Source organism: Acinonyx jubatus, chromosome A3 (assembly GCF_027475565.1).
Source record: "Acinonyx jubatus isolate Ajub_Pintada_27869175 chromosome A3, VMU_Ajub_asm_v1.0, whole genome shotgun sequence".
Lineage (NCBI taxonomy): Eukaryota > Metazoa > Chordata > Mammalia > Carnivora > Felidae > Acinonyx > Acinonyx jubatus.
The window spans coordinates 72540992-72559574 of record NC_069388.1 but is presented as its reverse complement, the minus strand read 5'-3'; the positions used below and the strand labels follow the sequence as shown (position 1 = coordinate 72559574).

General features: G+C 34.0%; 1 protein-coding gene across 7 annotated transcripts in view; it reads left to right on the top strand.

Annotated features, from left to right (window-relative positions):
* Positions 1–18583, top strand: part of CCDC88A (coiled-coil domain containing 88A) — a 134635-nt gene that overhangs the window by 80775 nt on the left and 35277 nt on the right. For all 7 annotated transcript variants that reach the window (XM_053200618.1, XM_027072427.2, XM_027072426.2 and 4 more), the window contains exons 13-18: positions 1879–2063; positions 6539–6676; positions 7848–8918; positions 10333–10460; positions 14645–14786; positions 17965–18129. In XM_053200618.1, the coding sequence (XP_053056593.1) occupies positions 1879–2063; positions 6539–6676; positions 7848–8918; positions 10333–10460; positions 14645–14786; positions 17965–18129 (1829 nt within the window). The remainder of the gene's footprint in view (positions 1–1878; positions 2064–6538; positions 6677–7847; positions 8919–10332; positions 10461–14644; positions 14787–17964; positions 18130–18583) is intronic.

Below are 18583 nucleotides of genomic sequence, written 5' to 3'. Positions count from 1 at the left end.
CAGTGGATAGAGCATGCAGCTTTTGGTCTTGAGTTTGAGCCCCACATTGGGCATAGAGATGACTTTAAAAAATGTTTGTAAGCATCCTTTTTAATTCTTTATAGTCTGACCTGAAGCATCTTTGAAATACAGTGATAGGGCACCTGGGTGGCTCAGTTGGTTAAACGTCCGACCCTTGACTCTGGCTCAGGTCATGATCTCATAGTTCGTGAGTTCAAGCCCTACATCGGGTTCTGCACTGACAGTATGGAACCTTCTTAGGATTCTGTGTCCTTTTCTCTTCACCCCTTCCCTGCTTGCTCTCTCTCAAAATAAATAAAAATAAACTTAAAAAAAAAGAAGAAACAGTGATAGTATTGAAAGTATTACTAAGGTATATTGAGTATCGTATCTAACAGATCATGAAGCAAAGTTTTACTGAAGAAGACTTGGACAACTAGTGGAATGTAAAAAGTCTGGGGCGTTGGGCTCTATGCTACCAGGTTAGAGCCTGGAGCCTGCTTCAGATTCTGTGCCTTCCTCTCTCTCTGCTCCTCCCCCATTCATGCTCTGTCTCTCTCTCTCTCCTTCAAAAATAAATAAAAACATTAAAAAAAAATTTTAATAAAAATAAAAAAAGTGACTATCAATTGTACCAGCTTTTAATAAAAGATCAATAATATGCTAACTGGAACAAAAGCTGGAAGAACTGAGGCTTTCTTTGTTTACAGTCTGAGGATATTTTATCATACCTGATTTTGAAAAGAATGTGTGCTTGTGGGGATGTGTGTGTGTGTGTGTGTGTGTGTGTGTGTGTGTGTGTGTGTTTCTTAATGATGAATTTCTGGGGCGCCTGGGTGGCTTAGTTGGCTGAGCATCCAACTCTTGATTTCAGCTCAGGTCATGCATGATCTCACAGCATGAGATCAAACACTGCTTCGGGCTCTGTGCTAACAATGCAGAGCCTGCGTGGGATTCTCTCTCTCCCTTTCTATCTGACCCCCCAACTCGTGTTTTTTCCTCTCTCTCTCCCCAAATAAATAAATTTTTAAAAAATGACGGAGAATTTCAAACATACACAAAAATAGATAGACCTAGAATGCCTTCCTGTACTTCTCCATTTCCCTTCCTGAAATCTGGGGTTTCAAAGTGAATTCTAGGTATTATATTTCACTTTAAATCCTAATTTTTATATCATCAAATAATGAATCTGCTTTAGGGTTATTAAAAATAGTTATTTTGGACTTACATCATATATAGAACCAGAAACTGAGTTTTCTTATGTTAAAAAATGTAATTATGCTGAAATTGACTTAGAAATACGATTTTTTTGGCAAAATGGTATACATGTTTGTTTTTACACTCAAGTTTAGCAGAGATTCTTCGTTTAGAGAAAGACTTTTTCAAGGTAACCAGTATATACTGTCTTTCCTTTCTCAGAATCAGGATTAGAAAATTAGGATTTTTTTCCCCCTTAGACTGTCTTCCTTTAATTTTTGATATGTGGCTTGGATATGCTTTATACTTCTTATTTGAATCACATGATATCTCTGTCAGACACACAGAGCAATAACCATATTTTGTACAAATAATCTAAGAGTTTTGTGGTTAAAATGGCTTGGGCATTGTCAAGCAGTTTCTCATGGAACTGGAACTGCAACTGTAGTCTGTTCAGTCTAAATTTTGTACCTTTTTTCCTCTAGAATGCTTGTGGGTACATTAAAAACTCAAGATTTACCCATCTTTTATCTATGTTTTTTCATTGTGTCTATCTTATATAACTCTATAAATTTTTTATAAAGTTAAGGACCAGGTGATGTAGTGCATTTACACTCATTATTTTAAATAGTATTGAGTAAATATAGTTTTTACCAATGACAATATTTGTCATTATTATAGCACCACAAAAATCCTTGGGCCATGAAGTGAATGAATTAACATCAAGTAGATTATTGAAGTTGGAGATGGAAAACCAGAGTCTGACAAAAACTGTGGAAGAACTTCGGAGTACTATGGATTCTGCCGAAGGCAACACTTCCAAAATCCTGAAAATTGAAAAAGAAAATCAAAGACTAAGTAAAAAGGTAAATAAAAATTAATGTTTAATGTAATGTTGAATATATGTAAAGTGTAAATAACCCTGTGTTAGATCATTTATTTTCCAGTTTTTAATGTAATGTATTCTCAATATTATTTTAACTTATGGAAATTTTCAAACATATATAAATGTGAAGTGAATTAACTCCTATACTCATTCAACTTTAGCAATTATTAACTTACAGCCAACTCTTACTTCTACCCTTGCTTGCTCTGTTCACAACCAGTAGGATTTTGAAGTAAATCCTAGACATGGTATCCTTTCACCAGTACCTCATTATATATCTCTAAAAAGTAAGGATTTTTTTTTAAAAAACAAGAACAGTGACTTTATCACATTGAAAAATTTAATAGAGTTTGGTTAGCATTTCAGTTTTTCCAAGTCATTGGGATTTTTTTTCGTTTTGTTAAAATATGAATTGAAATATATCAGTACATTCAATCTACTGATGTGTCTATTAAGTCTTTTTTTAGTGTAAGGTTAACTTTTTTCTAATTTTTTTAATTTTGGGGACATTGCAAACAGGGGAGGGTCAGAGAGAGGTGGACATAGGATAGGAAGCCCTGTGCACTGACAGGCTGCCAGCAACTCACAAACAGTGAGATCATGACCTGAGTTGAAGTTGGACACTCAACCAACTGAGCCACTCAGGTGCCCAGTTTACTCCTTACATAGCAATTTTTCTGTTGAAGAAACCAGGTGGTTTTGTAGTTTTCCCACAATCTAGATTTTTCTCTGTGTCCCTTAGCAAGTTCTTTTGTTCCCTGTGGGTCTTATTATATCTGTAGGCTTAATCAAGTTCAAAGTGAGTTTTTAGTGAGAATATTCATAAGGAGTCTATTTCAGTCATGAGGTACGTGCCTAATTGTCTCTTTTGTCATGTTGGTTGTCATGGAAAAGTTTTGCTTAGGGGTCCCCGGGTGGCTCAGTCAGTTAAGCGACCGACTTCAGCTCAGGTCATGATCTTGAGGTTCATGAGTTGAGCCCTACACCGGGCAGTGTGCTGACAGCTCTGAGCCTGGAGCCTGCTTCAGGTTCTTTGTCTCCCTCTCTCTCTCTCTGCCCCTCCCCTTCTCCCAATCTTTCTCTCTCAAAAATAATATTTAAAAACAAAATAAGTAAAATACCACCACATCCTCTAAAAGTAAACAAAATAAAAATAAAAATTGGTTCAAAAAAACAACTATCCATTTACTCTCAAGAATTCTCATGGAAAAGGCAGGATGAATGTTTGATTCTTTTATTTACCAGTTTCCTGGTAATGAATTAGTTCTCTCCTATCCTCCTGAGATAATTAATGAGTGAGGTTTTTTTTTTTTTTTACTGTCTTTATGAATTCATGGATTTAAAAATATTTGAAGTGTTTCAGCCTACTGCATTTGTTTTTCTAACTGTTCCACCTCTTTAAGCTACTTCCTGAGTCCCTGTGACACAATCTTAGCACTCCTTGTGAGCCTCTGTGCTTTTCACCGTAACTCAGTTCTTCTTAAACATTTCCTGCCCCCAATCTGGAAACAGCCATTTCTCCAAAAAGCCCTTGTTCCTTTTAGTGGAAAATGGTATTTAGAGACCACAATTTAGGCACTGTGAAACCTGAATTTGAACAAGGTTTTAGTTCAACAGAAATATTCCAGTTGGGCAACAGACCAAGTAATTTATTTTTGAGTATCTTTCTGCATACACACATATACCTATTGTAGATAAATAGAATCATATCATGACAACATACATGATATTTTTATCATGAATATCTCCTATCACATCTCCTTCCCAGTATGTGTTTCTGGGTCTTGGTCACAGTGAATAATACTGTAATAAATGTTCTTAAACATAAGCCATTATGAATTTGTTATTATTTCTATATGTAGTCAGCCATGTCTGGTTTTTCTTTAGATTCTGGATTTCTAGATTCAGTTATGAAAATCTCCCTAATCTTTAGATCGGTGGTTTTTGAACTATAGTATGCCTCAGAATCACCTTCAGGACTTGTTTAACACAAATTTCTGAGCCCCATACCCAGAGCTTCTGATTTGATAGGTTTGGGGTAGGAGCAAAGAATTCTCATTTCTAAGAAATTCCTAAGTGATGGTCTTCCTGCTTTGTTGGGGGGAAAAAAGCCATGCTTTGAGAACCACTGCCTTAGATTATGCAAGTAGGACTCTTGATTATCTTGCCAGATTTTTAGTCTTTTAAGACATTTTTGCATCATTTTTTTGATAATTTTTTTAATTTTTTTTAAAATTTACATCCAAGTTAGCATATAGTACAACAGTGATTTCAGGGGTAGATTCCTTAATGCCCCTTACCCATTTAGCCCATCTCCCCTCCCACAGCATCATCTTTTATCCATTAACCAAATAATCTTAATAAGCACTTTATAACCAGTATAGTATAAAAGTAAGAGTGAATTAAAACTAAATAGAACTTGGAACAGTTTTATTTTGGTTGTCATTATATATAATTGGGACTGGAAATTGTAATTTGATTTTAAAAGTAGCTTTGAATTCTAATAAATTTTTAGTGATTCTAGCATTCTTTTATAAATTCATTGTATGAAAGGTATCTTTTATAAACTAAATGTTTCACTTGAATTCCATCGATGTAAGACAACAAATGAGTTTAATTAAATAACTGTTACCCATATATTTCAATCTTAAGTGGGAGAACCAGATCAGTAATAAATAGCTAAAAGTTTCCTGAACACGTCAAATTGAGTAACTGGATAAGATTTGACTTGAGGGGCACCTGAGTGGCTCAGTCAGTTAAGCTTCTGGCTCTTGACTTCGGCTCAGGTCATGATCTCACGGTTTGTGGGTTTGAGCCCCACACTGGGCTGTCTGCACTGGTGGTGCAGAGCCTGCTTGGGATTCTCTCTCTCTTTCTCTCTCTCTCTCTCTCTCTCTCTCTCTCTCTGTGTCCCTCCCCAGCACAGTGTGCACTATCTCTTTCAAAAAAAAGATTTGACTTGATGCTTTTGAGATATTACTGGAATGTTGTCTTCCATATGTGGTTATCTTCCATTGACATTAAAATAGAAAAATTCAGGGGCGCCTGGATGGCTCAGTCGGTTAAGCATCTGACTTCAGCTCAAGTCATGATCTCGCAGTCTGTCAGTCTGAGCCCCGCGTCAGGCTCTGTGCTGACAGCTCAGAGCCTGGAGCCTGTTCCAGATTCTCTGTCTCCCTCTCTCTCTGTCCCTCCCCCGTTCATGCTGTCTCTCCCTGTCTCAAAAATAAATAAATGTTAAAAAAAAATATTCAAAAAAAATAAAATAGAAAAATTCAGCTTGCTTTATGTAAAGACTATTAAAATTCGTAGACTTCTTTACTATTCTTTTAAAAGACTTTTTCATGTTTATTTATTTTTGAGAGAGAAAGAGAGAACACAAGCAGGAGAGGGCAGAGAGAGAGGGAGACGGAATCCAAAAAAGGCTCCAGGCTCTGAGCACAGAGCCCGACCTGGAGCTCAAACTCACAAACCTTGAGATCATGACCTGAGCTGAAGTTGGATGCTTAACTTACTGAGCCACCCAGGCGCCTGAGACTTTTTCACTGTTGATATAAGGATTTAAGTAATACTTAAACTTGAAGTGGAATATTTTATATAGCTAAATCTTTATTTTCTTTTATTACCTGATTTGAATATGTTATATCATAATGGGAAATCAATGGTTTGGCATAATTTAAACTGGAATTTGCTATTTTTATGCTTATTAACCACATACTTGATCATATCTTTGAAATGTATAATTGAAGATAAATTTAAACCTAGACTATTACTATAACATTTACCTGAGCTTTGTTCAGCTCTTTTTTTCTCTAGTATTATTATTATTTTTTCTCCCTCTTTCCTTTATTATTTTTTTTTTTTAAGTAGACTCCATACCCAGTATGGAGCCCAATGCAGGGCTTAAACTCACAACCCTGAGATCAGGACCTGAGCTGAGATCAAGAGTCAGACACTTAACCAACTGAGCCACCCAGGCACCTGTCTTTCTTTTTATTTTAAACGTAATTCCTTTCTGTTTCCTCATTAAACTTACCTTTTTCTCATCTTTTTTCATGTTTTTTATATTCTCTTCTTCCTTCTTCCCTAAAATTACTTGACTGTGATTAAAATCTTTATAAATTTCGTCAAGCCAGGAGAGTCTTTCAATAAAATTTGCATGGCCTTCATATAGTATGTAATTATATATTCAGTTGGGTTTATTTTTTGTATTTAGAAGTAGAAATGTGCCCTTCAGAGATGCAGAGGATAAGAAAGATAGTCATGTCTGCATATTTTATATAGCTGTTAAAATTAGCATGGAGTATTACTTGAATTTCTGTATTCAGTTCTTAAATTTCACCATTTGAGTATTAAAATTGTATTTTAGTTTTTATTCCAAGATTATCTTTTGACATGTTTCCTTTGTTGTAAAATATTTAATATTACATTGTTTTTTGATTTAATTTTTTCTAGGTTGAAATTCTTGAAAACGAGATTATTCAAGAAAAGCAAAGTCTTCAGAATTGTCAGAATTTAAGCAAGGATCTAATGAAGGAGAAGGCTCAACTTGAAAAAACAATTGAAACACTTAGAGAAAATTCAGAAAGACAGGTTCATAAGTTTCCTATTATGCAATATATTTTAAATTCTCTTAGCAAGTTATTTTAATGTTTAGGTAAACAAAAATGTTCGTGTAACATGAAAGGGAAATAGTTTTAGAGTTGTTTAGATCTTAGAGTAACTGTGGTTTTCATTTTCTATCCATATACATGGGAAAGTTGAAGCGAAAGCTTAGAATTCTTTAAGTTGCCAGTATGTTTAATAATTATCTGGTATAAAATTTTACAATACCTGGATTTCAAGTGTCTGTAGAACAGGGCTGCAGATTATAAAGTTACTGTGTGGAATTGGGGAGAGATGCAGCTGTATGTATTCAGACCCTACGAAAGAGGGAGATGTGTTGGCAGCAGCCTTCTCTAGAATGCGTTCATATTTGCTTTCAAGTATTTATTGGTCATTCTCACTTTATGCTTTAGGAAACTGAGAACTGGATATATTGAGTGACTTGCTATTTTAAAGTTTCTGTTACTTTTTTAGAAGTAAAATGGTTTGTTTTTTATTATCCAGGTATAGTCCTTAGGCTACCTATAAAAATAAAGGTTTCCATAGAGCTACAGAATAAAAATTCTAGAGCTAAGCATGAATCTGTGTTTTTACAAGGCTCTCAGGGGATTGTTTACCAAAATTAGGCCATGTCATAAAAAATTAGTTTTCAGGTATACCAGAGGATTTTGTGTTTTTTGATCTTTTTCAAATTAGAATTCTTGGGAGAATGAATACACACCCACATATATACACATAAAATATAGCAATATTTATCAAGAACCCACTGCGTGTATGCTTTGCAAAATTTATTTAATGAAAGTAAAAGCTTATAGTCATAAAGAGATATGTGTGTGCATTTCACCTATATTCCTATTTGAATTTGAAACATGTAACTATAAATAATCTGAAGATCACTTTGATTAATATTAAGTACAGTTCTCCTAACCATTTCTTTACATTATGAACTCCCTAAAGACAGAACTTTTATGACCTGAAAGTACATGTACACGGTGGTCTGCCAGCAAATATTTGTCACAATTAAAAGTAAGACATATTAGCACCCTTTTATGTTCTTATTTCATTGTTAGTTTTTTTGAAATGGAAAAACTGTAATTTAAAATATTTAGTTTATGCTAATTTATATTTTTAATTTTCTCCTTTGTTTTTTTTCAATTAGATTAAAATATTGGAACAGGAAAATGAACATCTGAATCAAACCGTGTCTTCTTTAAGGCAGCGATCCCAGATAAGTGCTGAAGCGAGGGTGAAAGATATTGAAAAAGAAAATAAAATTCTCCATGAATCTATCAAAGAAACAAGTAGCAAGTTAAGTAAGATTGAATTTGAAAAAAGACAAATTAGGAAAGAATTGGAACATTATAAAGAAAAAGGAGAACGAGCGGAAGAACTTGAAAATGAGTTGCATCATCTTGAGAAAGAAAATGAATTGTTACAGAAAAAGATAACCAATTTAAAAATTACTTGTGAAAAAATTGAGGCCTTAGAACAAGAAAATTCAGAGCTAGAAAGAGAAAATAGAAAATTAAAAAAAACATTAGATAGTTTTAAAAACCTTACTTTTCAGTTAGAATCCCTAGAAAAAGAGAATTCCCAACTAGATGAGGAAAACTTAGAACTGCGAAGGAATGTGGAATCTTTGAAGTGTGCAAGCATGAAAATGGCTCAGCTACAGCTAGAAAATAAAGAACTGGAAAGTGAAAAAGAGCAGCTTAAGAAGGGTTTAGAACTCATGAAAGCATCTTTCAAGAAAACAGAACGCTTAGAAGTTAGCTACCAGGGTTTAGATACAGAAAATCAGAGGCTACAGAAAGCTCTAGAAAATAGCAATAAAAAAATTCAACAGTTAGAGAGTGAACTACAAGACTTAGAGATGGAAAATCAAACATTGCAGAAAAACCTAGAGGAGTTAAAAATATCCAGCAAAAGACTAGAACAACTAGAAAAAGAAAATAAATCATTAGAGCAAGAGACTTCTCAACTGGAAAAAGATAAGAAGCAACTGGAGAAAGAAAATAAAAGACTCCGACAGCAAGCAGAAATAAAAGATACCACATTGGAAGAAAATAATGTGAAAATTGGGAATTTGGAAAAAGAAAACAAAACCCTTTTCAAAGAGATCAGTATTTTTAAAGAATCCTGCATTCGTCTGAAAGAATTAGAGAAAGAAAATAAGGAGCTTGTGAAAAGAGCAACTATTGATGTAAAAACTTTGGTTACATTACGAGAGGTAAATATAGTTACCTAAATTTAAGGAAAATATTTTTATATTTTTAATTCAAAGCATTGTTAAGTTTTATTGGAACCCATCAGAAATTTGCATCATCTGCTTATGGTTCAAAATAAAAATTGGCATTTAGAACTAGAGTTTCTAAATTTTCCTACTTTTGTTATACCAAGAAGTACATGTGAATTTTATTTTTAATATATTGTAGTAATAAGGTTTCCATGTGGTATCTCCTTTATTACATTATAATTTTATGTTTTATTTCAAAATAAAATATTTGGTCAAGACTGTTACTGAATAATAGGAACCATAATAGCTACTATTTATTGAATGCCAACCATGTACCAGGTACTGGGCTAAGGACTTCAGAAATTTATTTATATAATTTTTACAGTAATCCTCTATAGATGTTATGTCCAGTAGATTAGAAAGCATAAGCGACATTAAGTAACTTACTCAGGATCACTCAGCTAATGGCAAAGTTGGATTGCTGGATTCAAATCCAGATCTTTCAAACTCCAAATCTCCATGAATTATGCTCTTAAGCCTTAGAATGCAAATCATATTGAACTTTAGGAGTCAACACTGCACAATTGGTAGTTGCTTAGATCTGTGTGTTGAGAAGAGTTGTGAAATTTTCTGGAGTAGATTGGCCGTAGATCCAAGTGAAACATGGTGTAGATCATATTCATGTTCTTCATAGCATGCTTGGCCTTTTTTTGCTACCCCTATGCTATATACTCTGTATGATAACTCTTTTAAGTTCAATTAAAAAGTTTCTTTGCATCCTGGCAGAACATCACATTGGGAAGTCTGCCTTTCTGCTAAAGAGGCATTGAGAGGGGCCCATTATTAGCTTTTTGCTTTTTTCTTTCTGTTGTTGTACCGTCCTACAGACAGGAACAAGGTTCCTCGTGTCTGAACTTCTAACAGTGTCCCCTAGTTCTTCAGATCAATATGTTCTTCAGATCAGTATGTTAGACCTCTTCCACTGGCAGAGGGATGCTTGAGGTGGGAGAAGGGTGTTGCATCCAGCATATATTCATAGAAATATGCACTAAGGTTCTAGCTTATTATTAAAAAGTTAGTAGATATGTGTTCTTTTTCTCACAGCTTTCAATCCTCAAGAGTTCACAAGTAAAGAGTTTTTCCTTTTAGTTTTTAATACAAAAAATTACAAGTAATATTAGCAAAAAAAAAAAAAAACAAAAAAGGAAAACCATATTGTTTGAACTAGTTTATTTTTTTGCTTAACTACTTGTTAGTGATGAAGGAAAAATTCAACAACATTTCTGTTTTTCCTGGTTTGAATTATATATATGTATTCCTGGATAGTGGTAGTTACAATCGTGACTGAATTTCCTAGATGTTCATGGTCATGACACTTATGTGAGTCTTGCATTCCTTTCAAAATAAGGATTTGGTGTGTGAAAAATTGAAGACTCAACAAATGAATAATGATCTTGAAAAATTAACTCATGAGCTTGAAAAGATAGGGCTAAATAAAGAGCGACTCTTGCATGATGAGCAGAGTACTGATGACAGGTGAGTATTAAGTCTATTTGGCAAACAGTTTAAATTATTGTTATGTTTTTGCTCAAACCTTCTCTCCTGTATCAGCTATAGAATATTTACATATGTCACTCTGTTTCTGTTTCCTCTCTTCCCATAGAGAAAGTTCCATAAGAAAAAAAAGTAAAAACTCAGATAAACACAACCTAATACAAGAAAAATGCTAAAATGTTACTATAAATAGTTACATAATAGGAAAACAGGAAGCTACTCATGTAGCAGAAAAGCAGAAACTATAATTACCTATGAAAGTAGAATGAGACATTAACAACAAACCCCTCTCTCTTGAAATATAAAGTTAGTTTTTATTTGAATCATGTGCTTAAATGCCTCAATTCTTTCATTTATTTTGTGTACAAAAGTGGACTTACAGAAAGGAGAAATATGAAACAAAGGAAAACATGCTGAGGTAACTAAGGTATAAAAATAATATGGAGGGGCTCCTGGGTGGCACAGTCAGTTAAGCATCTGGCTCTTGATTTAGGCTCAGGTCATGATCTCGTGGTTCATGGTTTCGAGCCCTGTGTTGGGCTCTGTGCTGACAGCCTGGAGTCATCTTGGTATTCTTTCTTTCCCTCTCTCTCTGCCTCTCTCTCTCTTTCTCTCTCGAAATAAACATTTAAAAAAATGTGGAATGGGCCGCCTGGGTGACTATTAAGCATATGAGTTTTGATCTTGGCTCAGGTCTTGATCTCATGGTTTTGAGTTCAAGCCCCATGTTGGGCTCCACACTGGGCATGAAGCCTACTTAAAAAAAAATAACAATGTGGAAAAGTAAGGTGAGAAACAATAAAACCTTACTTTATATGCCTTTTAATTTTGAGAATGATCAATATAAGGTTAAAAAAATTTATTCTCCTATGGTAATTACAATCTATCAAACAATCAGATTTTTCAAGTAGTCTATGGTTTAGCATCTAGTCAGCCATGTGATTCCAGCTAGACTGGAAGGATATATTGTTAAAAATACAGTTTTATGTAGACTAGATTTTAATTCATTGGAATTTTTGTAATAGAATTTGTATTTTATTGTCTACCCATTATTACTGTTATAGTATTTATAGTCTATATTTAATAATGTATATAGGGAAAATTAATGCTGTTATAAGAGATTTGTTTTTGTCATTTTGAAAATATTCAAAGTTAAGAATAGTTAAGAATAGGTTCCCATATGAGAAACTATTTTTATTTGAGTTAAATAAATAGTTAAGGCCCAATTTAGTTGACTACTTCTTAATATAGATACTGAATATGCATCGCTTTTTTATTCAAACATTTATTACCTGTGTGTGTATGTAAGACATTTAAATAGTTGAGGGGAAAAAAACAGTAAACCATGTAACTACCCTAACCCTTTTAGAACCCAGTTGTAGGTGGGTCCTTCATATTGTTTGGTGGCTCTTTTCAAACCTTAATTCAAACAGCTACTCAATGTTAATTGAGCTCTTAAAATTTGTTGACCATCAAGCATCAAAGAAATGATAATGCTTCAGCTGAGCCATAAAGAATGACTGAAATGTGCAAGGTGGAATTGGTGGAGATGGCATTCCATGCAAATAAAGCACAAAGCTATGTTGAGAATTTTTTTTCTAATTTGAGAAAGAGAACCTGCAAATGGGGGAGAGGAGTAAAGAGGAAGAGGGGAACAGAGAGAGTCTCAAGCAGGCTCCAGCTCAGCACAGGCTAATGCGAGGCTCAATCCCATGACCCTGGGATCATGACCTAAGCTGAAAATCAAGAGTTGGGGACACTCAACCAACTGAACCACCCAGGCACCCCTTTTGAGTGATTTTTAGAGTGATGTGAAAGATGGATTAGAAAGGGGCACCTGGGTGGCTCAGTTTGTTAAGCATCCTTCTCTTGATTTCAGCTCACGTCATGTTCTCATGGTTCATTGAGTTCGAGCCCTGCATCAGGCTCTGCACTGACAGTATAGTCTCTTTGGTATTCTCTCTCTCCCTCTCTCTCTGCCCCTCCCCCACTTGTGTGTGTGTGCTCTTTCTCTCTCTCTCTCAAAATAAATATATTAAAAAAAAGGAATATGGATTAGAAAAAGGGCAAATTAGAGTCACAGAGATCAATTAGGAAGCTGTTGAAATAGGCTAGGCAAGATGTAATTGATGTGTTCATTAGTCTGCACATTTATATATATAATGAAAGCATTAGAAATAGAGATAAAGTTATATGTTGAACTCAGTGTTTTAAGAAATGAAATTGAGACCATGATCAAATTTGGTAGATCAGGAAAAGAAGTGTCTTAAGCCACTAAACCAGCTTCTTTCTCAACCATTACGTTAACCTTAGCATCACAAAGAAAAAAAAGTTCACAAACATAAATTCCTTTAATATTCTATCCCTTCTGTCTTGGAGTTTATGTATATCTGCCTCTGTGTTTACCTCTAATCTCAGATGGTATCTCTAACAGTCTAACCTTTTCATCTTTCTCACTGGCGTCACTCTCTCTGACCCTTTTAAGATATAATTAAGATATTATTCTTGCCATAAAGGAATAGGTAGTCTAAGTTATGGATTTGTATGTACAAATAGGTAGAATGCAACAAAGTAAATTTAGTGATAAAGTTACAAATAGAGTGCTAAGTGATCACTCTTGTCTATTCTTTTTTAACAGCTCTTTTCCTGTGTCTCAATATACAGTAAAAGCTTGGTTTGCAAGCATAATTCATTCTGGAAACAAGCTTGTAATCCAAAGCACTGACATATCAAAGTGAATTTCAAGAACCATTGGTTCAGTTGTGATCACGTGATGTTCGGCATCATGTACTACTTGTATTGCAAGACATTGCTCGTTTATCAAGTTAAAATTTATTAGAAATGTTTGCTCAGCTTGCAGAACACTTGCAGAACAAGTTACTGACAACCCAAGGTTTTACTGTAGTTTCCTACGGTTATGTTCTCAGGCCTCTTTGTTGTGTATGCTATGCATTGCCATCCATCATCTTACCTGATAGTCACATTATTTTTTGCTTAGTGGACATCTCGATCTGGACAGTCTAGAGGCAGCTCAGGCATCCAACATTAAATATATCCAAAGTTAGATTCATAAAATGCTTTAAAAATATCTGTTGACTCAAGCCAATACCAAAACGAGTGAGATTTGTTCTCTGTGCTCAGTGAACTTAAAAACTGATTGAGCAAGAAAAAAATTGTAAAATGTATATATACACACATACACACAAATTAACTACAGTAAAAGGCAGAATGTGATAAAATTTCTCATATATGTACTTATTTATTTGGTTTAGTCATCAAGGTTCTCAGGTATAAGAATTAGTCATAATCTCTAGTTTGTGATTCACTCTCAAACTGTGTTCATGCACTGTCCTTTTTGTAAAAAAAATTTTAACCACAGGGTGCCTGGGTGGCTCGGTCAGTTAAGCATATGACTTCAGCTCAGGTCATGATCTCGCAGTTTGTGGGTTCGAGCCCCACGTCGGGCTCTCTGCTGACAGCTCAGAGCCTGGAACCTGCTTCAGATTATTTGTCTCCCTCTCTCTCTTCTCCTCTGATCATGTTCTGTCTCTCTCTCAAAAATAGACATTTTTTAATTTAAAAAAAGTTTTTAACCGTAAATAATATAATTTTTTATGAAATCACCATTCAAAAACATAACTAAAATACTGACATTCGCATTTGCCTCTTCCTACTCTGTTACCAGTATCCAGTATCTTTGGTATATCATTCCCTTTCTAAAATATTCTGTAAGTACTCTGTACCCTTCCATGAGTTTTAAGCTTAACTATACCTATCTCCTTGTACAAGTATCTTAACACATTCATATCATAGACAAATGCTTAATAATATAATAAACCCATCTACTTCTTTTCCTATGGATTCTATCCTTATAAAAGTAAAAAGAATATTTTGGGATTTACATCTTCCAGATGCCTTTTTTTGAGCATCAATTTTTGCTTTTGACAACCTAGGCTATAATCTGAAGCTCTGGTTACCTAGTTGATTTTTTTTTTTATAACCAGGAAGAGTTTAAAGGGGAGAGTGGGGCAATAGAATAATTCACCTCTTTAAAAAATATTGTTTCATAAGACCTCTTTATGGCATCAGTGTCTATGGTCATAATGATCTTTAAAAATAATTTTTGACCTCCAGTGATGAACTATGTTATTTTTGTATTTGGATAGTAGGTACAAACTTTTGGAATCAAAATTAGAATCGACTCTAAAGAAGTCTCTTGAAATTAAAGAAGAAAAAATTGCTGCTTTAGAAGCTCGATTAGAAGAATCCACAAATTACAACCAGCAGTTGCGCCAAGAACTTAAAACAGTAAGTGATTTCCTTGGAAGGAATTTTAATTGTTGAATATTTTGACAGAAAAATGTAAAGTAGGAAACAAAAAAGCAACATCATTAGTATTGTGTCTATTTCTTTTTCTTAAATTTGAGAGTAACAGATCTTTGTCTTTTAGTTCATTACAACTATATTTTGTTTATCCACTGTAATTTATTAAATTCCATTTCCACCATTCAGTTAGAGGCATATCAGTATTGTGGGAGTGGGGTGGTGAAGAGGCAGTCTTACTTTATTGGGAAAAGCTTTCAGTGTGATACTGACACTTCACTCTAACACCCTACTCCTATTGAAAATCCAGTTAACAGTTTGGTAGGCATAGATGTGGGTATGAGGATACCAAGTAGAGGCAAATAGTATGTGTGGTATGTGAAAGCACTTGATCTCATAAATTTGAGGTTTTCTCCTAGACCCGTTTTCTTGTGATATTTGGAATAATTCTGTGAAATACGCAAGGCAAGAGCGACTGTCCGTTTTCCTTTACATAAATAAATTGAAATCAAAGGGGCTTGCCCATTTCCTAGGGTTAGTGTATGGTAGATTGGTAGAATCATGTTCTGTTTTTTTTTTCCCTTCAATCATCTCTGTAGTACCACCAAGAGTGATTTTACAATCAACTAAACATTCAGATTGACAAGATTACTATGGGCCACATTTAGAACTACTTGGTTCTAAGTACAAGTATAGAGCAGGGCATTGTCAAGGACCCCTCTTCATATAGTTGTCTAGAGTCATATTCACACCATATGACACTTCAAGTGCAAGATGATGAGATTCACATTGAACTTGCAGGAGCTGCCCTTGCTTTGAGACTGTATGCTCCATAGTAGTCATCATCTCTTGCAGAAACCCTTAAGGCATAGATATAAGATCTCCACAATGGATATACAGGTTTCCAAAGGCACAGTTACCAAAGATGAATTTCCCATGCAGAAAAGGAAAAAGATTTTGTTCCCCATTTGCCCATAACATCATTGTTGGTATTTATACCATGAAATATATATCATTACAGAAGAAACTCTAGAATTTTGCTTAGTTAACATAAAGAATTATCCAAAAAATAAAGTAAAATTTGGCACCAGAGTTAATTAATCTCCAGTATGTCGGTTACAAAGAAAGTCAACTTCATAAAGCTACTCAGCCAGAAAATAATTGGGTATGGGTATGGGTGTGGGTTAGTATTGCATGTATTTCAAGTCTAGAGAACAGAGATTCAAAATGTCATCGTCTTCCACTTCCAGCCATTTTGGCATAGCTATTACTGGACTAGCTTCCTACCATTCAACTGCAATTAGATTGTTCTGGATTTTAATACTATATCACTTGAAGACTATGAAAGTTAAGTATGAGTTGAATGCCTGAAGTAACTACTAAAATAGCATGACAAAAAAGGTATAGCTAATATGCCAGCAAAGGAGATAAAATAGAATTATAAAAAATTCAAAAAAAAAAAACAAAAAAAGAAAAAATGAGGAACAAAGTACAGATTGGACAAATAGAAAACAAATAGCAAAATGGCAGTTTTAAACAAAACCAGATTAATCATCACATTAAATATAAAAGGTCTAAACACCTCAATTGAGAGACTGAGATTAATAAGTAAGGTAAAAAGGCAAGACACACCTATATGCTGTCTCTAAGAAACCTCAATGGAAAATATGTCATTTTTTTATGTGAACATAAATCACAGATTCTGATTAATGATATATAAGGTAAAGGGTCCAATTTTGAAACATACTTATAAGAACAATGTGCTAAAAATAAGCTTTGTGTATCACTCTCTGCTCTCTTTCTTAATAATGGCATATATCTGTAGTCTTTATAAGCCTAGAAAAACCCTGTGGAAAATTAATGTAAAATAGGAGACAGGAAATGATGTCACTCATGTTATTAGGGTATTAAAAGTAATTAAAAAAACCCCTCCAAACTGGAAAATTAGGATCCCAGAATACCTATTAAATCATTCAGCCATGCTTTAAATTATATTCTATCTAGGGCATCTTTTTTCTTCAGTCTCACTTCATTATTTTCTAACTCAATAGTGGCAAAGTTTATTGTTGAGTCATAAGTTTCCTAAGGTTTGCCTTACATATTGAATTATTTTAAATTTCTGTTTTTATTTTAAGTTTATTTATTTAGAGAGAGAAAGAGGGAGAGAGTACATGTACATATGTACAAGTGGGGAAGGGGCAGAGAGAGGGAGAGAGAATCTCAGGCAGGCTCCACTCTGACAATGCTGGATGCTGGACTTGATCTCATGGACCATGGGATCATAGCCTGAGCTGAAATAAATGAGCCACCCAGGCACCCCTAGATGTTGAATTATTTTAGACATTTATATTTTTGCCTTAATACAAAGTTTGAGCTTTAATTTAGAAATTTAGTATAAATGTCTCCTAGGAAAAAGTAATGATTCAAGATAAGTATAATAATAATCAGTCTAAATTAAAGAGAGCTATTAAGTTAATCAGTAATTTTGGTACTGTAAGATTACCCAGTTGTTAGTATTGAGTTGACTCTCTTAAAGTAGGATTTGGTTGTAATCACACCAGAAAACCCTGGGTAAGATATATCCTTGGATTGCTCACTTTTTATAAAATGTAGTCATTATATGTGGTTTAGGATCTGAATAAAGAAGTCATTAATTTTCTTTATTAATATAACGCATTCTGGGCAACATATCCTTCTTACAAGAGCAGACATTTATAGATACTTCTTCAACTTTAGGTATCTTTTTTTTTAGAAGGAATTATTATGTATGTCAAGTCTTCATTTGTTCTTTACGTGGGGTATCTCTGAAATCTCTAAATCAGCGATAGATATGTCAAAAAACAATTACTAATATTTAGCAACATGTCTATTTCCAGTTAATATATTCTTCATCATAAACAATAGGATCTGAAATTACAGAATATGTAATTGGAGTATGGCACATAAACAGAGTATATTTGATATTTTCTAGAAGGAAAGGATTTGCAATTGACAAAGCATAAATTGTGATCATGATAGTAATGATAGTCATACATATTATTTATCATAGTTTTAAATGAAGTGTCTCTCCTATTCACCAGACTAGTGCAGAATCTAATTGTGAGAAGTAATAATTTTGGTGATTTTTTTTCTCCCCATTAAAATATTTTAAATAAAATATTAGGTGAAAAAGAACTATGAAGCTCTCAAACAGAGACAAGATGAAGAAAGGATGGTACAGAGCTCTCCTCCAACTTCTGGTGAAGATAATAAATGGGAGCGAGAAAGTCAAGAAACGACTAGAGAGCTTCTGAAGGTTAAAGACAGATTAATTGAAGTAGAAAGAAATGTAAGTATTTTTAAATTTTTGTAGGAATAAGATTTTTTAGAAGTAAAGTAGCTTTGGATATATAATTCAGAAAATTTATTTAATCTGGTTTTGGAGCTTTGTTCATCTTATACTTTCTCGACTGATTTATTTTATAATGTAATAAAAGGGCTGAAGAACTAATAATTTAATATACTTTTCTACCCTGATATAAGTCCATCAGCAAGCTTTGTCAACTCTTGTGAAAATACATCCCAAGCCCATCTACTTCTGTCCCATTGTTGCTGCTACCACTCTAGTCTAAGGTACCATCATCTCTCATCTGGATGAGAGAATATCCTCTCAGGTGCTGTCTTCCCCCACTTCTACTCCTGGCTCAGTCTAACCCATTCCTATTACAATAGGCAGTTTTTATTTTAAAACATAAAACTTAGTCATACCACTTTTCTACTTAAAGTCTTAATTGGCTTCCCCT